General features: G+C 54.9%; 1 protein-coding gene across 1 annotated transcript in view; it reads right to left on the bottom strand.

The window, feature by feature from the left end:
* Window positions 1-26994, bottom strand: part of LOC138102483 (helicase SRCAP-like) — a 92657-nt gene that overhangs the window by 38226 nt on the left and 27437 nt on the right. Inside the window, 6 exon segments of the mRNA XM_069000180.1 lie at window positions 38-207; window positions 5046-5182; window positions 8985-9162; window positions 12694-12782; window positions 14382-14477; window positions 26604-26693. Coding sequence (XP_068856281.1) covers window positions 38-207; window positions 5046-5182; window positions 8985-9162; window positions 12694-12782; window positions 14382-14477; window positions 26604-26693 — 760 coding nt within the window.

Below are 26994 nucleotides of genomic sequence, written 5' to 3'. Positions count from 1 at the left end.
CCCCCAGGTGCCCGGGCAGGTGCCCGCCAGGCCTCACCTGTTGAAGTTGAGCAGGGACTGCCAGCGCTGGGATTTGAAGTTCTTGATGTTCTGCGCCTCGTCCAGGATCAGGTACTTCCAGTTCTTCCGGCGGAACGCCTGGTGGTCCTGCAGCACCAGCTTGTAGGAGGTGATGCACACGTGGAACGCGTTCGGCTTCGTCCAGCCCTGCACAGGTGGGACAGGTAACACAGGTGGGACAGGTGAGGTCAGAACCCCAAAAAAAAACAGTCTTAAAATACCCTAAAACACCCCCAGGTGTGCCCCCAGGTGTGCCCAGGTGTGCCCCCAGGTGTGCAGCACCAGCCTGTAGGAGGTGATGCACACGTGGAACGCGTTCGGCTTCGTCCAGCCCTGCACAGGTGAGACAGGTGGGACAGGTGAGGTCACAACCCCAAAAAAACCAGTTCAGAATGTCCTAAAATGCCCCCAGCTGTGCCCCAGGTGTGCCCCCAGGTGTGCAGCACCAGCCTGTAGGAGGTGATGCACACGTGGAACACGTTCGGCTTCGTCCAGCCCTACACAGGTGAGACAGGTGGGACAGGTGAGGTCACAACCCCAAAAAAACCCCATCTAAAACACCCCCAGGTGTGCCCAGCTGTGCCCAGGTGTGCAGCACCAGCCTGTAGGAGGTGATGCGCACGTGGAACGCGTTCGGCTTCGTCCAGCCCTGAGCAGGTGGGACAGGTGAGGTCAGAACCCCAAAAAAAACTAGTCTAAAATGCCCTAAAACACCCCCAGGTGTGCCCAGGTGTGCCCAGGTGTGCCCAGGTGTGCCCAGGTGTGCCCCCAGGTGTGCAGCACCAGCCTGTAGGAGGTGACGCACATGTGGAACGCGTTCAGCTTCATCCAGCCCTGAGCAGGTGGGACAAGTAACACAGGTGAGGTCAAAACCCCAACAAAACCCCATCTAAAACACCCCCAGATGTCCCCAGATGTCCCCAGGTGTGCCCAGGTGTGCCCAGATGTGCAGCACCAGCCTGTAGGAGGTGATGCACACGTGGAACGCGTTCGGCTTCGTCCAGCCCTGAACAGGTAACACAGGTGAGACAGGTGAGGTCAGAACCCCCAAAAAAAACGGTCTTAAAATACCCTAAAACACCCCCAGGTGTGCCCAGGTGTGCCCAGGTGTGCCCAGGTGTGCAGCACCAGCCTGTAGGAGGTGATGCACACGTGGAACGCGTTCGGCTTCGTCCAGCCCTGCACAGGTGGGACAGGTGAGACAGGTGAGGTCAGAACCCCAAAAAAAACCCCATCTAAAACACCCCCAGGTGTGCCCCAGGTGTGCCCAGGTGTGCAGCACCAGCCTGTAGGAGGTGATGCGCACGTGGAACGCGTTTGGCTTCGTCCAGCCCTGAGCAGGTGGGACAGGTGAGACAGGTGGCACAGGTGAGGTCAGAACCCCAAAAAAACCCCATCTAAAGCACCCCCAGGTGTGCCCAGGTGTGCCCAGCTGTGCCCAGGTGTGCAGCACCACCTTGTAGGAGGTGATGCACACGTGGAACGCGTTCGGCTTCGTCCAGCCCTGAGCAGGTGGGACAGGTGAGGTCAGAACCCCAAAAAAAACTAGTCTAAAATGCCCTAAAACACCCCCAGGTGTGCCCAGGTGTGCCCAGGTGTGCCCAGGTGTGCCCCCAGGTGTGCAGCACCAGCCTGTAGGAGGTGACGCACATGTGGAACGCGTTCAGCTTTGTCCAGCCCTGAGCAGGTGGGACAGGTAACACAGGTGAGGTCAAAACCCCAACAAAACCCCATCTAAAACACCCCCAGCTGTGCCCAGGTGTGCCCCAGGTGTGCCCAGGTGTGCAGCACCAGCCTGTAGGAGGTGATGCACACGTGGAACGCGTTCGGCTTCGTCCAGCCCTGAACAGGTGGGACAGGTGAGGTCAGAACCACCCTAAAACACCTCCAGATGTGCCCAGATGTGCCCTCACACCTTCTCCAGGTGTTCCAACCCCATCCAGGTGCCAGCACAGCTGCTCCAGGTAACCAAAAACCACCCAAAACCCACCCAAAACCTCCCAAAAATAACACAAAGGCTCCCAAAAATGACAGAAACCCACCCAAAATCGCTCCAAAACTGCCTCAATCTGCCCCAAAATCTCCCCCAGCTGTGCCCAGGTGCCCCCAGGTGCCCTCACACCTTCTCCAGGTGTTCCAACCCCCCCTCAAACCCCACCCAGGTGGCACCACGGCTGCTCCAGGTAACCAAAAACCACCCAAAAATTACTCCAAACTACCCAAAAATGACCCCAAACCACCCAAAATTACTCCAAAACAGCCAAAACAGCCTCAATCCGCCCCAAAATCTCTCCCAGGTGCCCCCAGCTGTGCCCAGATGTGCCCTCACACCTACTCCAGATGTTCAAACCCCATTCAGGTGTCACCACAGCTGCTCCAGGTAACCAAAACCACCCAAAAATGACCCAAAACCACCCGAAATCACTCCAAACCGCCCAAAACCGCCTCAATCTGCCCCAAAATCTCCCCTAGCTGTGCCCAGCTGTGCCCAGGTGCCCCCAGGTGCCCTCACACCTTCTCCAGGTGTTCCAAACCCCCCCTCAAACCCCAGCCAGGTGTCACTGCAGCTGTTCCAAATAACCAAAAACCACCCAAAAATGACCCAAAACCTCCCAAAACCACCTCAGTCTGCCCCAAAATCTCTCCCAGGTGCCCCCAGCTGTGCCCAGATGTGCCCTCACACCTTCTCCAAGTGCCCAAACCCCACCCAGGTGTCACCGCAGCTGCTCCAGGTAACCAAAAACCACCCAAAAATGACAGAAAACCACCAAAAAATGACCCAAAACCACCCAAAATCACTCCAAACCACCCAAAACCGCCCCAATCTGCCCCAAAACCTCACCCAGCTGTGCCCAGCTGTGCCCAGGTGCCCCCAGGTGCCCTCACACCTTCTCCAGGTGTTCCAAACCCCCCCTCAAACCCCAGCCAGGTGTCACTGCAGCTGTTCTAAGTAACCAAAAACCACCCAAAAACGACCCAAAACCTCCCAAAACCACCTCAGTCTGCCCCAAAATCTCTCCCAGGTGCCCCCAGCTGTGCCCAGATGTGCCCTCACACCTTCTCCAGATGTTCCAACCCCATCCAGGTTTCACCACAGCTGCTCCAGGTAACCAAAAACCACCCAAAAATGACAGAAACCCACCCAAAATCACTCCAAAACCGCCTCAATCTGCCCCAAAATCTCCCCCAGCTGTGCCCAGGTGCCCTCACACCTTCTCCAGATGTTCCAACCCCCCCTCAAACCCCACCCAGGTGGCACCACAGCTGCTCCAAGTAACCAAAAACCACCCAAAAATTACTCAAAACTACCCAAAAATGACACAACCCCCCCCAGAAATGACACAAAACCTCCCAAAATCACTCCAAACCACCCAAAACCGCCTCAATCTGCCCCAAAATCTCGCCCAGCTGTGCCCAGCTGTGCCCAGGTGCCCTCACACCTTCTCCAGGTGTTCCAACCCCCCCTCAAACCCCACCCAGGTGGCACCACAGCTGCTCCAAGTAACCAAAAACCACCCAAAAATTACTCCAAACTACCCAAAAATGACCCCAAACCACCCAAAATTACTCCAAAACAGCCAAAACTGCCTCAATCTGCCCCAAAATCTCTCCCAGGTGCCCCCAGCTGTGCCCAGATGTGCCTTCACACCTTCTCCAAGTGCTCAAACCCCACCCAGGTGTCACCGCAGCTGCTCCAGGTAACCAAAAACCACCCAAAAATGACAGAAAACCACCCAAAAATGACCCAAAACCTCCCAAAATCACTCCAAACCGCCCCACACCGCCTCAATCTGCCCCAAAATCTCCCCCAGCTGTGCCCAGCTGTGCCCAGGTGCCCCCAGGTGCCCTCACACCTTCTCCAGGTGTTCCAAACCCCCCCTCAAACCCCAGCCAGGTGTCACTGCAGCTGTTCTAAGTAACCAAAAACCACCCAAAAATGACCCAAAACCTCCCAAAACCACCTCAGTCTGCCCCAAAATCTCTCCCAGGTGCCCCCAGCTGTGCCCAGATGTGCCCTCACACCTTCTCCAGATGCTCCAACCCCATCCAGGTTTTACCACAGCTGCTCCAGGTAACCAAAAACCACCCAAAAATGACCCAAAACCTCCCAAAATCACTCCAAACCACCCAAAAATGACAGAAACCCACCCAAAATCACTCCAAAACTGCCTCAATCTGCCCCAAAATCTCCCCCAGCTGTGCCCAGGTGCCCTCACACCTTCTCCAGGTGTTCCAACCCCCCCTCAAACCCCACCCAGGTGGCACCACAGCTGCTCCAAGTAACCAAAAACCACCCAAAAATTACTCAAAACTACCCAAAAATGACCCCAAACCACCCAAAATCACTCCAAAACAGCCAAAACCGCCTCAATCTGCCCCAAAATCTCTCCCAGGTGCCCCCAGCTGTGCCCAGATGTGCCCTCACATTTTCTACAGGTGCTCAAATTCCACCCAGGTGTCATCACAGCTGCGCCAGGTAACCAAAAACCACCCAAAAATAACTCAAAACCACCCCAAATCACTCCAAAACTGCCTCAATTTGCCCCAAAATCTCTCCCAGGAGCCCCCACGTGTGCCAGCTGTGCCCAGGTGCCCTCACACCTTCTCCAGGTGTTCCAACCCCCCATTAAACCCCAGCCCAGGGTCATCACAGCTCCTCCAGGTAACCAAAAACCACCCAAAAACGACAGAAAGCCACCCCAAAAATGACACAAAACCTCCCAAAACCACCTTGATTGGCCCCAAAATCTCGCCCAGCTGTGCCCAGGTGTGTCCAGGTGTGCCCAGCTGTGCCCAGGTGCCCTCACACCTTCTCCAGATGTTCCAACCCCCCCTCAAACCCCAGCCAGGTGTCACCACAGCTGCTCCAAGTAACCAAAAACCACCCAGAAACCACCTAAAACCGCCTCGATTTGTCCCGAAATCTCTCCCAGCTGTGCCCAGGTGTGCCCCAGGTGTGCCCAGGTGTGCCCAGGTGCCCTCACCTGTCTCTTGAGGCGCCGCTCCTTCTGGGCTCCGTAGTAGGTGAGGATTTTGAAGCTGGGGCACCAACGCTTGAGCTCCATCTCCCAGTTCAGCATCACCGAGGTGGGCACGATGATCAGGTGAGGGCCCCAGCTGCCTGCCAAAGGCACCCAAAAATGAGCCAAAAACACCCAAAAATGGCCAAAAACACCCCAAAAAAGGGGCTCAGGCGAGGCCCCAGCTGCCTGCCAAAGGCACCCAAAAATGAGCCAAAAACACCCAAAAACACCCCAAAAATGGGGCTCAGGTGAGGCCCCAGCTGCCTGCCAAAGGCACCCAAAAATGAGCCAAAAACACCCAAAAACACCCCAAAAATGGGGCTCAGGTGAGGGTTCAGCTGCCTGCCAAAGGCACCCAAAAACGGCCAAAAACACCCCAAAAAAGGGGCTCAGGTGAGGGCCCCAGCTGCCTGCCAAGGGCACCCAAAAATGACCCAAAAATGACGTAAAATACCCCAAAAAAGGGGCTCAGGTGAGGCCCCAGCTGCCTGCCAAAGGCACCCAAAAATGAGCCAAAAATGAGCCAAAAATAACCTAAAATGAGCCAAAAACACCCAAAATCACCCCAAAAAAGGGGCTCAGGTGAGGCCCCAGCTGCCTGCCAAAGGCACCCAAAAATGAGCCAAAAACACCCAAAAACACCCCAAAAATGGGGCTCAGGTGAGGCCCCAGCTGCCTGCCAAAGGAACCCAAAAATGAGCCAAAAACACCCAAAAACACCCCAAAAATGGGGCTCAGGTGAGGGCCCAGCTGCCTGCCAAAGGCACCCAAAAATGAGCCAAAAAACACCCAAAAACACCCCAAAAATGGGGCTCAGGTGAGGCCCCAGCTGCCTGCCAAAGGCACCCAAAAATGAGCCAAAAACACCCAAAACCACCCCAAAAATGGGGCTCAGCTGAGGGCCCAGCTGCCTGCCAAAGGCACCCAAAAATGAGCCAAAAATAACCTAAAATGAGCCAAAAACGGCCAAAAACACCCCAAAAAGGGGCTCAGGTGAGGCCCCAGCTGCCTGCCAAAGGCACCCAAAAATGACCCAAAAACGGCCTAAAATACCCCGAAAAAGGGGCACAGGTGAGGGCCCAGCTGCCTGCCACAGGCACCCAAAAATGAGCCAAAAATGGCCAAAAACACCCCAAAAATGGGGCTCAGGTGAGGGCCCAGCTGCCTGCCAATGGCACCCAAAAATGAGCCAAAAATGAGCCAAAAATGGCCAAAAACACCCCAAAAATGGGGCTCAGGTGAGGCCCCAGCTGCCTGCCAAAGGCACCCAAAAACGAGCCCAAAATGACCCAAAAATGACCCAAAAACACCCAAAAACACCCCAAAAAAGGGGCTCAGGTGGGCCCAGTTACCTGTGCACAGGTGAGGGACAGGAGAGCCTCAAAAACCCCAAAAAAACCCAAAAAAGACCCAAAAATGACCTAAAACACCCCAGAAAAAGGGGCTCGGGTGGGTCCTGCAGACCCCAAAGGTGCCCTGGTACACTGAGCTGCGTCCAGGTGTGCCCAGGTGTGCCCAGGTGTGCCCAGGTGTAACCCAGGTGTGCCCAGGTGTGCCCAGGTGTGCCCAAGTGTATCCCAGGTGTATCCCAGGTGTATCCCAGGTGTGCCCAGGTGCCCCCAGGTGTAACCCAGGTGTGCCCCGGTGTGCCCAGGTGTATCCCAGGTGTACCCCAGGTGTATCCTAGGTGTGCCCAGGTGTATTCCAGGTGTATCCCAGGTGTGCCCAGGTGTGCCCAGGTGTAACCCAGGTGTATCCCAGGTGTAACCCAGGTGTGCCCAGGTGTACCCCAGGTGTGCCCAGGTGTGCCCAGGTGTACCCCAGGTGTACCCCAGGTGTGCCCAGGTGTGCCCAGGTGTGCCCAGGTGTATTCCAGGTGTATCCCAGGTGTGTCCCAGGTGCCCCCAGGTGTATCCCAAGTGTATCCCAGATGTGCCCAGGTGCATCCCAGGTGTATCCCAGGTGTGCCCAGGTGTATCCCAGGTGCCCCCAGCTGTCCCAGGTGTATCCCAGGTGTATCCCAGGTGCCCCCAGGTGTACCCCAGATATCCCAGGTGTATCTCAGGAGTACCCCAGGTGTCCCAGGTGCACCCTACAACGTGTCCCAGGAGTACCCCAGGTGTCTCAACTGTATCCCAGGTACCTCAGGGGTACCCCAGGTGTATCCCAGGTGTATCCCAGGTTTCTCAGGTGTATCCCAGGTGTATCCCAAGCACCCCCAGGTCTCTCAGGTGTATCCCAAGTGCCTCAGATACATCCCAGGTGTATCCCAGGTGCCCCCAGATACACTCAGATGTGTGCCAGGTGTATCCTAAGTACACTCAGGTATCTCAGGTGTATCCCAGGTGCATCCCAGGTGTATCCCAGGTGTATCCCAGGTATATCCCAGGTGTCCCCAGGTGCATCCCAGGTATCTCGGTGGTATCCCAGGTGTAACCCAGGTGTGCCCAGGTACACTCAGATGTGTGTCAGATGTATACTAAGTACACCCCAGGTGGCTCAGGTGTATCCCAGCTGTGCCCAGGTGCCCCCAGGTGTATCCCAGATGTATTCCAAGTGCCCCCAGGTGTATCCCAGGTGTATTCCAAGTGCCCCCAGGTGTATCCCACATGTATCCCAGGTGCATCCCAACCACCCCCAGGTATACCTCACATATCCCAGGTACATCCCAGGTGTGCCCAGGTACCCCCAAGTGCCTCAGGTGTATCCCAAGTGCCCCCAGGCGTATCCCAGGTGTATCCCAAGTGCCCCCAGGTGCATCCCAAGTGCTCCCAGGTGTACTCCAGGTGCCTCAGGTGTATCCCAAGTGCCCCCAGGTGTATCCCAGGTGCACCACAGGTACCTCAGGTGTATCCCAAGTGCCCCCAGGTGTATCCCAGGTGTATCCCAGGTGTACCCCAGGTGCCTCAGGTGCATCCCAAGTGCCCCCAGGTGTACCCCAGGTGTATCCCAGGTGTATCCCAGGTGTATCCCAAGTGCCCCCAGGTGTATCCCAGGTGCCTCAGGTGTATCCCAGGTGTACCCCAAGTATATCCCAAGTGCCCCCGGGTGTATCCCAGGTGTATCCCAGATGTATCCCAAGTGCCCCCAGGTGTATCCCAGATATCCCACGTGTATCCCAGGAGTACCCCAGGTGTCTCAAGTGCATCCCAGGTGCCTCACGTGTGCCCCAGATGTACCCCAGGTATCCCAGGTGTATCCCAGGTGTATCCCAGGTGTAACTCAGGTGTAACCCAAGCGGCCCCAGGTGTATCCCATGTATCTCAGGTGTATCCCAGGTGCCTCAGGTGCATCCCAAGTGCCCCCAGGTGTATCCCAGGTGTGTCCCAGGTGTACCCCAGGTGCCTCAGGTGTATCCCAAGTGCCCCCAGGTGTGTCCCAGGTGTACCCCAGGTGTATCCCAAGGGCCCCCAGGTGTACCCCAGATGCACCACAGGTGCCTCAGGTGTATCCCAAGGGCCCCCAGGTGTGTCCCAAGTGCCCCCAGGTGTATCCCAGGTGTGTCCCAGGTGTACCCCAGGTGTACCCCAGGTGCCTCAGGTGTATCCCAAGGGCCCCCAGGTGCACCCCAGGTGTACCCCACGTGCCTCAGGTGTATCCCAAGTGCCTCCAGGTATGTCCCAGGTGTATTTCAAGTGCCCCCAGGTATATCCCAAGTGCCTCCAGGCATACCCCAGCTATCCGAGGTGTGCCCCAGGTGTGCCCAAATGCGCCCCAGGTGTGCCCAGGTGTGCCCCAGCTGTGCCCAGCTGTGCCCCAGGTGTGTCCCGGGCGTATCCCAAGCACCCCCAGGTGTATCCCAAGCGCTCCCAGGCGTACCCCAGCTATCCCAGCTGTGCCCCAGCTGTGCCCAGCTGTGCCCAGGTGTGCCCCAGCCGTGCCCAGGTGCGCCCGGCTCACCTTTCTCGCAGGCCAGGTGTGCCAGCAGGGAGATGGTCTGGATGGTCTTGCCCAGCCCCATCTCGTCGGCCAGGATCCCGTTGAGCTTCTTCTCGTACATGGTCACCAGCCAGTCCAGGCCGATGTGCTGGTACTCGCGCAGGGTGCCCCGCAGCAGGTGAGGGATCGGCGTCTTCACCTGCCCAGGTGTGCCCACAGGTGAGCCCAGGTGTGCCCAGGTGTGCCCAGGTACCCCTGTCACTGCCAGCCCACCCCCGGTGCTGGTACTCGCGCAGGGTGCCCCGCAGCAGGTGAGGGATCGGCGTCTTCACCTGCCCAGGTGAGGGCACTGGGGTGTCCCCACACCCCCAGGTGTGTCCCTATGGATCCCCAGCTGTGTCCCTATGGATCCCCAGATGTGTCCCTATGGATCCAGGTGCGTCCCTATGGATCCCCAGCTGTGTCCCTATGGATCCCCAGCTGTGTCCCTATGGATCCAGCTGTGTCCCTATGGATCCCCAGATGTGTCCCTATGGATCCCCAGCTGTGTCCCTATGGATCCCCAGCTGTGTCCCTATGGATCCCCAGCTGTGTCCCTATGGATCCAGATGTGTCCCTATGGATCCCCAGCTGTGTCCCTATGGATCCCCAGATGTGTCCCTATGGATCCAGGTGCGTCCCTATGGATCCCCAGCTGTGTCCCTATGGATCCCCAGCTGTGTCCCTATGGATCCAGCTGTGTCCCTATGGATCCCCAGATGTGTCCCTATGGATCCCCAGCTGTGTCCCTATGGATCCAGCTGTGTCCCTATGGATCCCCAGCTGTGTCCCTATGGATCCCCAGATGTGTCCCTATGGATCCAGGTGTGTCCCTATGGATCCCCAGCTGTGTCCCTATGGATCCCCAGCTGTGTCCCTATGGATCCAGGTGTGTCCCTATGGATCCAGGTGTGTCCCTATGGATCCCCAGCTGTGTCCCTATGGATCCCCAGCTGTGTCCCTATGGATCCCCAGCTGTGTCCCTATGGATCCAGCTGTGCCCCTATGGATCCCCAGCTGTGTCCCTATGGATCCAGCTGTGTCCCTATGGATCCAGGTGTGTCCCTATGGATCCCCAGCTGTGTCCCTATGGATCCAGCTGTGTCCCTATGGATCCAGGTGTGTCCCTATGGACCCCCAGGTGTGTCCCTATGGATCCCCAGATGTGCCCCTATGGATCCCCAGCTGTGTCCCTATGGATCCAGCTGTGTCCCTATGGATCCAGGTGTGTCCCTATGGACCCCCAGCTGTGTCCCTATGGATCCAGCTGTGTCCCTATGGATCCAGGTGTGTCCCTATGGATCCCCAGCTGTGTCCCTATGGATCCCCAGCTGTGTCCCTATGGATCCAGCTGTGTCCCTATGGATCCAGGTGTGTCCCTATGGATCCCCAGCTGTGTCCCTATGGACCCCCAGGTGTGTCCCTATGGATCCCCAGCTGTGTCCCTATGGATCCAGCTGTGTCCCTATGGATCCCCAGATGTGTCCCTATGGATCCCCAGCTGTGTCCCTATGGATCCAGCTGTGTCCCTATGGATCCCCAGGTGTGTCCCTATGGATCCCCAGATGTGTCCCTATGGATCCCCAGCTGTGTCCCTATGGATCCAGGTGTGTCCCTATGGATCCAGCTGTGTCCCTATGGATCCCCAGCTGTGTCCCTATGGATCCAGGTGTGTCCCTATGGATCCAGCTGTGTCCCTATAGATCCCCAGCTGTGTCCCTATGGATCCAGCTGTGTCCCTATGGATCCCCAGATGTGTCCCTATGGATCCAGGTGTGTCCCTATGGATCCCCAGCTGTGTCCCTATGGATCCCCAGATGTGTCCCTATGGATCCCCAGCTGTGTCCCTATGGATCCCCAGATGTGTCCCTATGGATCCCCAGCTGTGTCCCTATGGATCCAGCTGTGTCCCTATGGATCCAGGTGTGTCCCTATGGATCCAGCTGTGTCCCTATGGATCCCCAGCTGTGTCCCTATGGATCCCCAGCTGTGTCCCTATGGATCCAGCTGTGTCCCTATGGATCCCCAGCTGTGTCCCTATGGATCCAGATGTGTCCCTATGGATCCCCAGGTGTGTCCCTATGGATCCCCAGCTGTGTCCCTATGGATCCAGCTGTGTCCCTATGGATCCAGCTGTGTCCCTATGGATCCCCAGCTGTGTCCCTATGGATCCAGCTGTGTCCCTATGGATCCCCAGGTGTGTCTCTATGGATCCCCAGCTGTGTCCCTATGGATCCCCAGCTGTGTCCCTATGGATCCAGGTGTGTCCCTATGGATCCAGGTGTGTCCCTATGGATCCCCAGCTGTGTCCCTATGGATCCAGGTGTGTCCCTATGGATCCAGGTGTGTCCCTATGGATCCAGGTGTGTCCCTATGGATCTCCAGATGTGTCCCTATGGATCCAGATGTGTCCCTATGGATCCAGGTGTGTCCCTATGGATCCCCAGCTGTGTCCCTATGGATCCCCAGCTGTGTCCCTATGGATCCCCAGCTGTGTCCCTATGGATCCCCAGCTGTGTCCCTATGGATCCAGGTGTGTCCCTATGGATCCAGGTGTGTCCCTATGGATCCCCAGCTGTGTCCCTATGGATCCCCAGCTGTTTCCCTATGGATCCCCAGGTGTGTCCCTATGGATCCAGCTGTGTCCCTATGGATCCAGCTGTGTCCCTATGGATCCCCAGCTGTGTCCCTATGGATCCAGGTGTGTCCCTATGGATCCAGCTGTGTCCCTATGGATCCCCAGCTGTGTCCCTATGGATCCAGGTGTGTCCCTATGGATCCAGCTGTGTCCCTATGGATCCCCAGCTGTGTCCCTATGGATCCAGATGTGCCCCTATGGATCCCCAGCTGTGTCCCTATGGATCCAGCTGTGTCCCTATGGATCCCCAGATGTGTCCCTATGGATCCAGCTGTGTCCCTATGGATCCCCAGGTGTGTACCTGTGCCCCCAGGTGTGTCCCTATGGATCCAGGTGTACCCCTAGAGCTCCAGATGCCCCCAGGTGTGCCCCTATAGCTCTCGGTACCCCCCAGGTGTGCCCCGATAGCTCCAGCTGCACCCCAGGTGCCCCCCAGGTGCCCCCAGGTGTGCCCCTAGAGCTCCAGCTGCCCCCAGGTGCCCCCCAGGTGCCCCCCAGCTGCCCCCAGGTGCCCCCCAGCTGCCCCCCAGCTGCCCCCAGGTGCCCCCCAGCTGCCCCCCAGCTGCCCCCAGGTGCACCCCAGCTGCCCCCAGGTGCCCCCAGGTGCCCTCAGGTGCCCCCCAGGTGCCCCCAGGTGTGCCCCTATAGCTCCAGCTGCCCCCAGGTGCCCCCAGGTGCCCTCAGCTGCCCCCCAGGTGCCCCCCAGGTGCCCCCAGCTGCCCCCAGGTGCCCCCAGGTGCCCCCAGCTGCCCCCAGGTGCCCCCAGGTGTGCCCCTAGAGCTCCAGCTGCCCTCAGCTGCCCTCAGGTGCCCCCAGGTGCCCCCAGGTGCCCCCAGGTGCCCTCACCTGCGTGGTGGCCAGGGTGTAGCCCTTGGGCTGGAGGCTCTCGGCGGCCGCCGCGATGTCGCTGATCTCCTTCTTGGGGGCGGGGCCGGCGGCCGCGGCCGGGGCCACCTGGGCTACCTGGGCCGGGGCGGGCGGGGCCGGGCCCCCGGGGGCCGCCCCTCCCCCTCCCCCGCCGCCCTCCTGCCCCTCCCCCTCCTCCTCCTCCTCCTCGTCGTCGGCCTCGTCGTCGTCCTCGTCCTCGTCGTCGTCGTCGTCGTCCTCCTCCTCCTCCTCCTCGCTGTCGCCGCCAGGTGAGTCTGGGGGTGGGGGGAGGGGGACAGGTGAGGGCGAGGGTGGCACCTGGGGGGGTGGGGAGTACCTGGGAGGGGTTTGGGCACAGCTGGGAGGGGGTCGGGCACACCTGGGTGGGGGTCAGGAGACCTGGGAGGGGTTTGGGGCACCTGGGAGGGGTTTGGGCACACCTGGGAGGGGTTTGGGGCACAGCTGGGTGGGGTTTGGGGCACACCTGGGCGGGGTTTGGGGCACCTGGGAGGGGATGGGGCACACCTGGGAGGGGTTTGGGCACCTATGAGGGGTTAGGGCACACCTGGGAGAGGGTGGGGACACTTGGGCAGGGTTTGGGGCACACCTGGGAGGGGTTTGGGGCACACCTGGGAGGGGGTCAGAGGACCTGGGTGGGGTTTGGGGCACAGCTGGGCGGGGTTTGGGCACACCTGGGCGGGGTTTGGGGCACACCTGGGCGGGGTTTGGGGCACACCTGGGTGGGGGTCAGGAGACCTGGGTGGGGTTTGGGGCACACCTGGGCGGGGTTTGGGCACACCTGGGAGGGGTTTGGGGCACACCTGGGCGGGGAATGGGCACACCTGGGTGGGGTTTGGGGCACACCTGGGAGGGGGTCAGAGGACCTGGGTGGGGTTTGGGCACACCTGGGTGGGGTTTGGGCACAGCTGGGCAGGGTTTGGGGCACACCTGGGCAGGGTTTGGGGCACACCTGGGCTGGGTTTGGGCACACTTGGGCAGGGTTTGGGGCACACCTGGGAGGGGTTTGGGCACACCTGGGTGGGGGTGGGGACACCTGGGTGGGGGTTTGGGCACACCTGGGCAGGGTTTGGGCACACCTGGGCAGGGTTTGGGGCACACCTGGGCAGGGTTTGGGCACACCTGGGCAGGGTTTGGGCACACCTGGGTGGGGTTTGGGGCACACCTGGGAGGGGTTTGGGGCACACCTGGGCAGGGTTTGGGCACACCTGGGCCGGAGTTTGGGCACACCTGGGCAGGGGTTGGGGCACACCTGGGAGGGGTTTGGGGCACACCTGGGTGGGGTTTGGGGCACACCTGGGGAGGGGTTTGGGGCACACCTGGGTGGGGTTTGGGGCACACCTGGGAGGGGTTTGGGGCACACCTGGGAGGGGTTTGGGGCACACCTGGGTGGGGTTTGGGGCACACCTGGGGAGGGGTTTGGGGCACACCTGGGCAGGGTTTGGGCACACCTGAACGGGGTTTGGGCACACCTGGGCAGGGATTGGGCGCACCTGGGCAGGGATTAGGCGCACCTGGGAGGGGTTTGGGGCACACCTGGGTGGGGTTTGGGGCACACCTGGGCAGGGTTTGGGCACACCTGGGCGGGGTTTGGGCACACCTGGGCAGGGATTGGGCGCACCTGGGCAGGGATTAGGCGCACCTGGGCGTGCCCCTGGCACACCTGGGAGGGGTTTGGGCACACCTGGGCATGCCCCTGGCACACCTGGGCAGGGATTGGGCGCACCTGGGCAGGGTTTGGGGCACACCTGGGCGCGCCCCTGGCACACCTGGGCAGGGCTGGGCACTCACCTGAGCGGGGTTTGGGGCACACCTGGGCGCGCCCCTGGCACACCTGGGCAGGGCTGGGCACTCACCTGAGCGGGTGCTGCTGGCGCCGGGCGCGGAGTCGCAGTCGGAGTCGGTGAAGGCGCCGCGGTAGCGCTGCAGCAGCTCCTCCATGGGCAGCGCCCCTGCAACGGCAACGCCCGCTCACCGCGGGCACCTGGGCACACCTGGGCACCGCCGGCACACCTGGGGCACACCTGGGGTACAGCTGGGGCACCTGCGGGCACCTGCGGGCACCTGGGCACCGCTGGCACACCTGGGGCACAGCTGGGGTACAGCTACGGCTCACCTGGGGCACACCTACGGCTCACCTGGGGCACCTGCGGGCACCTGGGCACCACTGGCACACCTGGGGCACACCTGGGGTACAGCTATGGCTCACCTGGGGCACCTGCGGGCACCTGGGCACCACCGGCACACCTGGGGCACACCTACGGCTCACTTGGGCACACCTGCGGGCACCTGGGCACCGCTGGCACACCTGGGGTACAGCTACAGCTCACCTGGGGCACACCTGCGGCTCACCTGGGGCAGCTGCGGGCACCTGGGCACCGCTGGCACACCTGGGGTACACCTACGGCTCACCTGGGGCACCTGTGGGCACCTGGGCACCGCTGGCACACCTGGGGTACACCTACGGCTCACCTGGGGCACCTGGCACACACTTGGGGCAGGTGGCACATACCTGGGGCACCTGGGCACACCTGGGCACACCTGGGGGGCACCTGGGGGCACCTGGGCACACCTGGGCACACCTGGGCCGGGCTGTGGGTCCCGAGGCCTTTTTGGGGTATTTTGGGGTATTTAGGATAATTTGGAGGTGATTTTGGGGTGTTTGGGATGATTTTGGGTTATTTGGGGGGATTTTGGGGCATTTTGAGGTGATTTTGGGGTGATTTTGGGGCTATTTTACAGAGTTTGGGGTATTTCGGGGTAGTTTGGGTGTTTTTCAGCATTTTGGGTGGGTTTGGGGATTTTGGGGTGGTTTATGGTAATTTTTGGATGATTTTGGGTTATTTGGGGGGATTTTGGGGCATTTTGGGGTGGTTTTAGGGTGATTTTGGGGTATTTTGGGGTATTTAGGATAATTTGGAGGTGTTTTGGGGTGTTTGGGATGATTTTGGGTTATTTGGGGTGATTTTGGGGTGATTTTGGGGCATTTTGGGGTGGTTTTAGGTTGATTTTGGGGTGGTTTTGGGGTATTTAGGGTGTTGTGGGGTGGTTTGGGTGTTTTTTGGCATTTTGGGTGGGTTTGGGGATTTGGAGGCGATTTTGGGGTGGTTTAGGGAGATTTGGGATGATTTTGGGGTGTTTGGGTTGGTTTTGGGGTGATTTTGGGGCATTTTGAGGTGATTTAAGGTGGTTTTGGGGTGATTTTGGGGTGACTGCGGTATTTTGGGATGGTTTGGGGTGATTTTGGGGTATTTTTTCGGCATTTTGGGTGGGTTTGGGGATTTGGAGGCGATTTTGGGGTGATTTAGGGAGATTTGGGATGATTTTGGGTTAATTGGGTTGGTTTTGGGGTGATTTTGGGGCATTTTGAGGTGATTTTGGGGTGGTTTTGGGGAATTTAGGATAATTTGGAGGTGATTTTGGGGTGTTTGGGATGATTTTGTGTTATTTGGGGTGATTTTGGGGTGATTTTGGGGCATTTTGGGGTGGTTTTAGGGTGATTTTGGGGTGGTTTTGGGGTGATTTTGGGGTGACTCTGCGGTATTTTCGGATGGTTTGGGGTGATTTGGGGGATTTTTTGGCATTTTGGGTGGGTTTGGAGATTGAGATGATTTTGGGGTGGTTTAGGGGGATTTTAGGATGATTTTGGGTTATTTGGGGGGATTTTGGGGTGATTTTGGGGCATTTTGAGGTGATTTTGGGGTGTTTTAGGGTATTTAGGATAATTTGGAGGTGATTTTGGGGTGTTTGGGATGATTTTGGGTTATTTGGGGGGATTTTGGGGGGATTTTGGGGCATTTTGAGGTGATTTTAGGGTGATTTTGGGTGGTTTTGGGGTGATTTCGGGGTGACTGCGGTATTTTGGGATGGTTTGGGGTGATTTTGGGGGTTTTTTGGCATTTTGGGTGGGTTTGGGGATTTGGAGGCGATTTTGGGGTGGTTTAGGGGGATTTTAGGATGATTTTGGGTTGATTTTGGGTTGATTTGGGGGCATTTTGAGGTGATTTTGGGGTGTTTGGGGTGATTTTGGGGCTATTTTACAGCGTTTGGGATGTTTCGGGGTAGTTTGGGTGTTTTTCAGCATTTTGGGTGAGTTTGGGGATTTTGGGGTGGTTTATGGTAATTTTGGGATGATTTTGGGTTATTTGGGGTGATTTTGGGGGGATTTTGGGGCATTTTGGGGTGGTTTTAGGTTGATTTTGGGGTGGTTTTGGGGTATTTAGGGTGCTGTGGGGTGGTTTGGGTGTTTTTTGGCATTTTGGGTGGGTTTGGGGATTTGGAGGCGATTTTGGGGTGATTTAGGGAGATTTGGGATGATTTTGGGGTGTTTGGGCTGGTTTTGGGGGGATTTTGGGGCATTTTGAGGTGATTTAAGGTGGTTTTGGGGTGATTTCGGGGTGACTCTGCGGTATTTTGGGATGGTTTGGGGTGATTTTGGGGTTTTTGGCATTTTGGGTGGGTTTGGGGATTTTGAGGCGATTTTGGGGTGGTTTAGGGAGATTTTGGGATGATTTTGGGTTGTTTGGGTTGGTTTTGGGGTGATTTTGGGGCATTTTGAGGCAATTTTGGGGTGGTTTTGGGGTATTTAGGATAATTTGGAGGTGATTTTGGGGTGTTTGGGATGATTTTGGGTTATTTGGGGGGATTTTGGGGGGATTTTGGGGCATTTTGAGGTGATTTTAGGGTGATTTTGGGTGGTTTTGGGGTGATTTCGGGGTGACTGCGGTATTTTGGGATGGTTTGGGGTGATTTTGGGGGTTTTTTGGCATTTTGGGTGGGTTTGGGGATTTGGAGGCGATTTTGGGGTGGTTTAGGGGGATTTTAGGATGATTTTGGGTTGATTTTGGGTTGATTTTGGGGCATTTTGAGGTGATTTTGGGGTGTTTGGGGTGATTTTGGGGCTATTTTACAGAGTTTGGGGTATTTTGGGGTAGTTTGGGTGTTTTTCAGCATTTTGGGTGAGTTTGGGGATTTTGGGGTGGTTTATGGTAATTTTGGGATGATTTTGGGTTATTTGGGGTGATTTTGGGGGGATTTTGGGGCATTTTGGGGTGGTTTTAGGTTGATTTTGGGGTGGTTTTGGGGTATTTAGGGTGCTGTGGTGTGGTTTGGGTGTTTTTCGGCATTTTGGGTGGGTTTGGGGATTTGGAGGCGATTTTGGGGTGGTTTAGGGAGATTTGGGATGATTTTGGGGTGTTTGGGTTGGTTTTGGGGTGATTTTGGGGCATTTTGAGGTGATTTTGGGTGGTTTTGGGGTGATTTTGGGGTGACTCTGAGGTATTTTGGGATGGTTTGGGGTGATTTTGGGGCATTTTGGGGTGGTTTTAGGTTGATTTTGGGGTGGTTTTAGGGTGATTTTGGGGTGGTTTTGGGGTATTTAGGGTGTTGTGGTGTGGTTTGGGGGTTTTTTGGCATTTTGGGTGGGTTTGGGGATTTTGGGGGGATTTTGGGGTGGTTTAGGGGGATTTTGGGATGATTTTGGGTTATTTGGGGCGATTTTGGGGCATTTTGAGGTGATTTTGGGTGGTTTTAGGGTGATTTTGGGGTGGTTTTGAGGTATTTAGGATAATTTGGAGGTGATTTTGGGGTGTTTGGGGTGATTTTGGGTTATTTGGGGTGATTTTGGGGGGATTTTGGGGCATTTTGGGGTGGTTTTAGGATGATTTTGGGTGGTTTTGGGGTGATTTTGGGGTGACTCTGCAGTATTTTGGGATGGTTTGGGGTGATTTTGGGGTATTTTTTTGGCATTTTGGGTGGGTTTGGGGATTTGGAGGCGATTTTGGGGTGGTTTAGGGGGATTTTAGGATGATTTTGGGTTGTTTGGGTTGATTTTGGGGGGATTTTGGGGCATTTTGAGGTGATTTTGGGGTGTTTGAGGTGATTTTGGGGTGTTTGGGGTGACTTTGGGCTATTTTACAGCGTTTGGGGCGAGTTTTTGGGGCCATTTTGGGCTATTTTGGGGAATTTAGGATAATTTGGAGGTGATTTTGGGGTGCTGGGATGATTTTGGGTTGTTTGGGTTGATTTTGGGTTGATTTTGGGGCATTTTGAGGTGATTTTGGGGTGTTTGGGGTGACTTTGGGCTATTTTACAGCGTTTGGGGAGAGTTTTTGGGTGGTTTTGGGGTATTTTGGGGTATTTAGGATAACTTGGAGGTGATTTGGGGGTGTTTTGGGGTGATTTGGGGGTGTTTGGGGTGCCTCACCCTCCCTGGCGAGGTCATCGAGCTCCTGCTGGGGGTTTTGGGGTATTTTGGGTGATTTTGGGGTGATTTGGGGGTGTTTTAGGGGTATTAAGGATGATTTGGAGGTGATTTGGGGGTGTTTTGGGTAATTTTGGGGTGTTTTAGGGTGGTTTCAAGGTATTTAGGATGATTTGGAGGTGATTTTGGGGTGTTTTGGGGTGATTTAGGGGTGTTTTGGGGTGATTTAGGGGTGTTTGGGGTGCCTCACCCTCCCTGGCGAGGTCATCGAGCTCCTGCTGGTGGCTTTGGGGTATTTTGGGTGGTTTTGGGGTGTTTTAGGGTGGTTTTGGGGCGTTTGGGCTGTTTTGGGTAATTTTGGGGTGGTTTTGGGGGGTTTTAGGGGTATTTAAGATGATTTGGAGGTGATTCAGGGCTGTTTTGGGGTGATTTTGGGGTGTTTTAGAGTGGTTTTGAGGTATTTAGGATGATTTGGAAGCTATTTGGAAGTGTTTTAGCGTGGTTTTGGGGTGTTTGGGATGATTTGGAGGTGATTTTGGGGTGATTTAGGGGTGTTTTGGGGGTGTTTGGGGTGCCTCACCCTCCCTGGCGAGGTCGTCGAGCTCCTGCTGGTGGTTTTGGGGTATTTTGGGTGATTTTGGGTATTTTTGGGTGATTTTGGGGTGTTTTAGGGTGGTTTTGGGGTGTTGGGGGTGGTTTTGGGTAATTTTAGGGTGGTTTTGGGGTGTTTTAGGGGTATTTATGATGACTTGGAGGTGATTTTGGGGTGTTTTGGGGTGATTTGGGGGTGTTTGGGGTGCCTCACCCTCCCTGGCGAGGTCGTCGAGCTCCTGCTGGGGGTTTTGGGGTATTTTGGGTGGTTTTGGGGTGATTTTGGGGTGTTTTAGGGTGGTTTCAAGGTATTTAGGATGATTTGGAGGTGATTTTGGGGTGTTTTGGGGTGATTTGGGGGTGTTTGGGGTGCCTCACCCTCCCTGGCGAGGTCATCGAGCTCCTGCTGGTGGTTTTGGGGTATTTTGGGTAATTTTGGGGCGTTTGGGGGTGTTTTAGGGGTGTTTTAGGGTGGTTTTGGGGTGTTTGGGGTGATTTTGGGGTGTTTTGGGGTGATTTTGGGGTGTTTTGGGGTGATTTGGGGGTGTTTTGGGGGTGTTTGGGGTGCCTCACCCTCCCTGGCGAGGTCGTCGAGCTCCTGCTGGTGGTTTTGGGGTATTTTGGGTGATTTTGGGTATTTTTGGGGTGATTTGGGGTATTTTTGGAGGTGATTTTGGGGTGTTTTGGGGTGATTTGGGGGTGTTTGGGGTGCCTCACCCTCCCTGGTGAGGTCATCGAGCTCCTGCTGGTGGTTTTGGGGTATTTTGGGTGGTTTTGGGTGATTTTGGGGTGTTTTAGGGTGGTTTTGGGGCGTTTGGGCTGTTTTGGGTCATTTTGGGGTGGTTTTGGGGGGTTTTAGGGGTATTTAAGATGATTTGGAGGTGATTTAGGGCTGTTTTGGGGTGATTTTGGGGTGTTTTAGAGTGGTTTTGAGGTATTTAGGATGATTTGGAAGCTATTTGGAAGTGTTTTAGCGTGGTTTTGGGGTGTTTGGGATGATTTGGAGGTGATTTTGGGGTGTTTTAGGGTGGTTTTGGGGCGTTTGGGGTGGGTTTGGGTAATTTTGGGGTGGTTTTGGGGGGTTTTAGGGGTATTTATGATGACTTGGAGGTGATTTAGGGGTTTTTTGGGGTGATTTTGGGGTGTTTGGGGTGCCTCACCCTCCCTGGCGAGGTCGTCGAGCTCCTGCTGGGGGTTTTGGGGTATTTTGGGTGGTTTTGGGGTGATTTTGGGGTGTTTTAGGGTGGTTTCAAGGTATTTAGGATGATTTGGAGGTGATTTTGGGGTGTTTTGGGGTGATTTGGGGGTGTTTGGGGTGCCTCACCCTCCCTGGCGAGGTCATCGAGCTCCTGCTGGTGGTTTTGGGGTATTTTGGGTAATTTTGGGGCGTTTGGGGGTGTTTTAGGGGTGTTATAGGGTGGTTTTGGGGTGTTTGGGCTGTTTTGGGTAATTTTGGGGTGGTTTTGGGGGGTTTTAGGGGTATTTATGATGACTTGGAGGTGATTTAGGGGTTTTTTGGGGTGATTTTGGGGTGTTTGGGGTGCCTCACCCTCCCTGGCGAGGTCGTCGAGCTCCTGCTGGGGGTTTTGGGGTATTTTGGGTGATTTTGGGGTGATTTTGGGGTGTTTTAGGGGTATTAAGGATGATTTGGAGGTGATTTGGGGGTGTTTTGGGTAATTTTGGGGTGTTTTAGGGTGGTTTCAAGGTATTTAGGATGATTTGGAGGTGATTTTGGGGTGTTTTGGGGTGATTTAGGGGTGTTTGGGGTGATTTTGGGGTGTTTGGGGTGCCTCACCCTCCCTGGTGAGGTCGTCGAGCTCCTGCTGGTGGTTTTGGGGTATTTTGGGTGGTTTTGGGGTGTTTTAGGGTGGTTTTGGGGCGTTTGGGCTGTTTTGGGTCATTTTGGGGTGGTTTTGGGGGGTTTTAGGGGTATTTAAGGTGATTTGGAGGTGATTTTGGGCTGTTTTGGGGTGATTTTGGGGTGTTTTAGAGTGGTTTTGAGGTATTTAGGATGATTTGGAAGCTATTTGGAAGTGTTTTAGCGTGGTTTTGGGGTGTTTGGGATGATTTGGAGGTGATTTTGGGGTGTTTTAGGGTGGTTTTGGGGGTGTTTGGGGTGCCTCACCCTCCCTGGCGAGGTCGTCGAGCTCCTGCTGGGGGTTTTGGGGTATTTTGGGTGGTTTTGGGTGGTTTTGGGTGATTTTGGGGTGTTTTAGGGTGGTTTTGGGGCGTTTGGGCTGTTTTGGGTAATTTTGGGGTGGTTTTGGGGGGTTTTAGGGGCATTTAAGATGATTTGGAGGTGATTTAGGGGTGTTTTGGGGTGATTTTGGGGTGTTTTGGGGTGTTTAGGGGTGTTTGGGGTGCCTCACCCTCCCTGGTGAGGTCATCAAGCTCCTGCTGGTGGTTTTGGGGTATTTTGGGGTGATTTTGGGGTGTTTTAGGGGTATTTAGGATGATTTGGAGGTGATTTGGGGGTGTTTTGGGGTGATTTTGGGGTGATTTTGGGGTGTTTTAGGGTGGTTTTAAGGTATTTAGGATGATTTGGAGGTGATTTTGGGGTGTTTGGGGTGATTTGGGGGTGTTTGGGGTGCCTCACCCTCCCTGGCGAGGCCATCGAGCTCCTGCTGGGGGTTTTGGGGAATTTTGGGTAATTTCGGGGTGATTTGGGGGTGTTTTAGGGGTGTTATAGGGTGGTTTTGGGGTGTTTGGAGTGATTTTGGGGTGTTTGGGGTGATTTTGGGGTGTTTGGGGTGATTTTGGGGTGTTTTAGGGTGATTTGGGGGTGTTTGGGGTGCTTTTGGGGTGTTTTGGGGGTGTTTGGGGTGATTTTGGGGTGTTTGGGGTGCCTCACCCTCCCTGGCGAGGTCGTCGAGCTCCTGCTGGTGGTTTTGGGGTATTTTGGGTGATTTTGGGTATTTTTGGGGTGATTTGGGGTATTTTTGGAGGTGATTTTGGGGTGTTTTGGGGTGATTTGGGGGTGTTTGGGGTGCCTCACCCTCCCTGGTGAGGTCATCGAGCTCCTGCTGGTGGTTTTGGGGTATTTTGGGTGGTTTTGGGTGATTTTGGGGTGTTTTAGGGTGGTTTTGGGGCGTTTGGGCTGTTTTGGGTAATTTTGGGGTGGTTTTGGGGGTTTTAGGGGTATTTAAGATGATTTGGAGGTGATTTAGGGCTGTTTTGGGGTGATTTTGGGGTGTTTTAGAGTGGTTTTGAGGTATTTAGGATGATTTGGAAGCTATTTGGAAGTGTTTTAGCGTGGTTTTGGGGTGTTTGGGATGATTTGGAGGTGATTTTGGGGTGTTTGGGGTGACTTTGGGCTATTTTACAGCGTTTGGGGCGAGTTTTTGGGGCCATTTTGGGGTATTTTGGGGTATTTAGGATAATTTGGAGGTGATTTTGGGGGTGTTTGGGGTGATTTTGGGTTATTTGGGGTGATTTTGGGGGGATTTGGGGGCATTTTGAGGTGATTTTGGGGTGTTTGAGGTGATTTTGGGGCTATTTTAAAGAGTTTGGGGTGTTTTGGGGTGGTTTTGGGGGATTTTGGGGTGGTTTGGTTGTTTTTTGGCATTTTGAGTGGGTCTGGGGATTTTGTGGTGATTTTGGGGTGGTTTAGGGGGATTTGGGATGATTTTGGGGTGTTTGGGCTGGTTTTGGGGTGATTTTGAGGTGATTTTGGGGTGTTTGGGGTGATTTTGGGGTGACTGCGGTATTTTGGGATGGTTTGGGGTGATTTTGGGGGTTTTTTGGCATTTTGGGTGGGTTTGGGGATTTGGAGGCGATTTTGGGGTGGTTTAGGGGGATTTTAGGATGATTTTGGGTTATTTGGGTTGATTTTGGGGGGATTTTGGGACATTTTGAGGTGATTTTGGGGTGTTTGGGGTGACTTTGGGCTATTTTACAGCGTTTGGGGCGAATTTTTGGGGGGATTTTGGGGTATTTTGGGGAATTTAGGATGATTTGGAGGTGATTTTGGGGTGTTTGGGATGATTTTGGGTTATTTGGGGTGATTTTGGGGGGATTTGGGGGCATTTGGAGGTGATTTTGGGGTGTTTGGGGTGATTTTGGGGCTATTTTACAGAGTTTGGGGTGTTTTTGGGGGATTTTGGGGTGGTTTGGGTGTTTTTCGGCATTTTGGGTGGGTTTGGGGATTTGGAGGCGATTTTGGGGTGATTTAGGGAGATTTGGGATGATTTTGGGGTGTTTGGGTTGGTTTTGGGGTGATTTTGGGGCATTTTGAGGTGATTTTGGGTGGTTTTGGGGTGATTTTGGGGTGACTCTGAGGTATTTTGGGATGGTTTGGGGTGATTTTGGGGCATTTTGGGGTGGTTTTAGGTTGATTTTGGGGTGGTTTTAGGGTGATTTTGGGGTGGTTTTGGGGTATTTAGGGTGTTGTGGTGTGGTTTGGGGGTTTTTTGGCATTTTGGGTGGGTTTGGGGATTTTGGGGGGATTTTGGGGTGGTTTAGGGGGATTTTGGGATGATTTTGGGTTATTTGGGGCGATTTTGGGGCATTTTGAGGTGATTTTGGGTGGTTTTAGGGTGATTTTGGGGTGGTTTTGAGGTATTTAGGATAATTTGGAGGTGATTTTGGGGTGTTTGGGGTGATTTTGGGTTATTTGGGGTGATTTTGGGGGGATTTTGGGGCATTTTGGGGTGGTTTTAGGATGATTTTGGGTGGTTTTGGGGTGATTTTGGGGTGACTGCAGTATTTTGGGATGGTTTGGGGTGATTTTGGGGTATTTTTTTGGCATTTTGGGTGGGTTTGGGGATTTGGAGGCGATTTTGGGGTGGTTTAGGGGGATTTTAGGATGATTTTGGGTTGTTTGGGTTGATTTTGGGGGGATTTTGGGGCATTTTGAGGTGATTTTGGGGTGTTTGAGGTGATTTTGGGGTGTTTGGGGTGACTTTGGGCTATTTTACAGCGTTTGGGGCGAGTTTTTGGGGCCATTTTGGGCTATTTTGGGGAATTTAGGATAATTTGGAGGTGATTTTGGGGTGTTTGGGATGATTTTGGGTTGTTTGGGTTGATTTTGGGTTGATTTCGGGGCATTTTGAGGTGATTTTGGGGTGTTTGGGGTGACTTTGGGCTATTTTACAGCGTTTGGGGCGAGTTTTTGGGTGGTTTTGGGGTATTTTGGGGTATTTAGGATAACTTGGAGGTGATTTGGAGGTGATTTTGGGGTGTTTTGGGGTGTTTTGGGGTGATTTTGGGGTGTTTGGGGTGCCTCACCCTCCCTGGTGAGGTCATCGAGCTCCTGCTGGTGGCTTTGGGGTATTTTGGGTGGTTTTGGGGTATTTTGGGTGATTTTGGGGTGTTTTAGGGTGGTTTTGGGGTGTTTGGGGTGGTTTTGGGTAATTTTGGGGTGGTTTTGGGGTGTTTTAGGGGTATTTATGATGACTTGGAGGTGATTTTGGGGTGTTTTGGGGTGATTTGGGGGTGTTTGGGGTGCCTCACCCTCCCTGGCGAGGTCGTCGAGCTCCTGCTGGTGGTTTTGGGGTATTTTGGGTGGTTTTGGGGTGATTTTGGGGTGTTTTAGGGTGGTTTCAAGGTATTTAGGATGATTTGGAGGTGATTTTGGGGTGTTTTGGGGTGATTTGGGGGTGTTTGGGGTGCCTCACCCTCCCTGGCGAGGTCATCGAGCTCCTGCTGGTGGTTTTGGGGTATTTTGGGTAATTTTGGGGCGTTTGGGGGTGTTTTAGGGGTGTTTTAGGGTGGTTTTGGGGTGTTTGGGCTGTTTTGGGTAATTTTGGGGTGGTTTTGGGGGGTTTTAGGGGTATTTATGATGACTTGGAGGTGATTTAGGGGTTTTTTGGGGTGATTTTGGGGTGTTTGGGGTGCCTCACCCTCCCTGGCGAGGTCGTCGAGCTCCTGCTGGGGGTTTTGGGGTATTTTGGGTGATTTTGGGGTGATTTGGGGGTGTTTTAGGGGTATTAAGGATGATTTGGAGGTGATTTGGGGGTGTTTTGGGTAATTTTGGGGTGTTTTAGGGTGGTTTCAAGGTATTTAGGATGATTTGGAGGTGATTTAGGGGTGTTTTGGGGTGTTTTGGGGTGTTTTGGGGTGATTTTGGGGTGTTTGGGGTGCCTCACCCTCCCTGGTGAGGTCATCGAGCTCCTGCTGGTGGCTTTGGGGTATTTTGGGTGGTTTTGGGGTATTTTGGGTGATTTTGGGGTGTTTTAGGGTGGTTTTGGGGTGTTTGGGGTGGTTTTGGGTAATTTTGGGGTGGTTTTGGGGTGTTTTAGGGGTATTTATGATGACTTGGAGGTGATTTTGGGGTGTTTTGGGGTGATTTGGGGGTGTTTGGGGTGCCTCACCCTCCCTGGCGAGGTCGTCGAGCTCCTGCTGGGGGTTTTGGGGTATTTTGGGTGGTTTTGGGGTGATTTTGGGGTGTTTTAGGGTGGTTTCAAGGTATTTAGGATGATTTGGAGGTGATTTTGGGGTGTTTTGGGGTGATTTGGGGGTGTTTGGGGTGCCTCACCCTCCCTGGCGAGGTCATCGAGCTCCTGCTGGTGGTTTTGGGGTATTTTGGGTAATTTTGGGGCGTTTGGGGGTGTTTTAGGGGTGTTTTAGGGTGGTTTTGGGGTGTTTGGGCTGTTTTGGGTAATTTTGGGGTGGTTTTGGGGGGTTTTAGGGGTATTTATGATGACTTGGAGGTGATTTAGGGGTTTTTTGGGGTGATTTTGGGGTGTTTGGGGTGCCTCACCCTCCCTGGCGAGGTCGTCGAGCTCCTGCTGGGGGTTTTGGGGTATTTTGGGTGATTTTGGGGTGATTTGGGGGTGTTTTAGGGGTATTAAGGATGATTTGGAGGTGATTTGGGGGTGTTTTGGGTAATTTTGGGGTGTTTTAGGGTGGTTTCAAGGTATTTAGGATGATTTGGAGGTGATTTTGGGGTGTTTTGGGGTGATTTAGGGGTGTTTTGGGGTGATTTTGGGGTGTTTGGGGTGCCTCACCCTCCCTGGTGAGGTCATCGAGCTCCTGCTGGTGGCTTTGGGGTATTTTGGGTGGTTTTGGGTGGTTTTGGGGTGTTTTAGGGTGGTTTTGGGGCGTTTGGGCTGTTTTGGGTAATTTTGGGGTGGTTTTGGGGGGTTTTAGGGGTATTTAAGATGATTTGGAGGTGATTTAGGGCTGTTTTGGGGTGATTTTGGGGTGTTTTAGAGTGGTTTTGAGGTATTTAGGATGATTTGGAAGCTATTTGGAAGTGTTTTAGCGTGGTTTTGGGGTGTTTGGGATGATTTGGAGGTGATTTTGGGGTGTTTGGGGTGATTTGGGGGTGTTTGGGGTGCCTCACCCTCCCTGGCGAGGTCGTCGAGCTCCTGCTGGTGATCGACGTCGCCCTCGAGGCGCTCCTGGGCCTCGATCGTGTCCTCCTCATCCTCACCTGCCGGGGACAGCGTCACCAAACGGCCCCAAACCGCCCCAAAATGGCCCCAAAATGCCCCAAACCGCCCCAAACCGCCCCAAAATGGCCCCAAACCGCCCCAAAATGGCCCCAAAATGCCCCAAACGGCCCCAAACCACCCCAAAATGGCCCCAAAGTGGCCCCAAACGCCCCCAAAATGACCCCAGATGGCCCCAAAATGGCTCCAAATAACCCCAAAATGGCCCTAAACAATCCCAGGATGTCCCAAAATGGCCCTAAAACGGCCCCAAATGTCCCCAAAACGGCCCCAAATGTCCCC

This window comes from Aphelocoma coerulescens, unplaced genomic scaffold (genome assembly GCF_041296385.1).
Source record: "Aphelocoma coerulescens isolate FSJ_1873_10779 unplaced genomic scaffold, UR_Acoe_1.0 HiC_scaffold_77, whole genome shotgun sequence".
In the NCBI taxonomy this organism is placed as follows: Eukaryota; Metazoa; Chordata; class Aves; order Passeriformes; family Corvidae; genus Aphelocoma; species Aphelocoma coerulescens.
The sequence above is the reverse complement of the archived record's forward strand: the minus strand, read 5'-3'. Positions and strand labels throughout refer to the sequence as shown.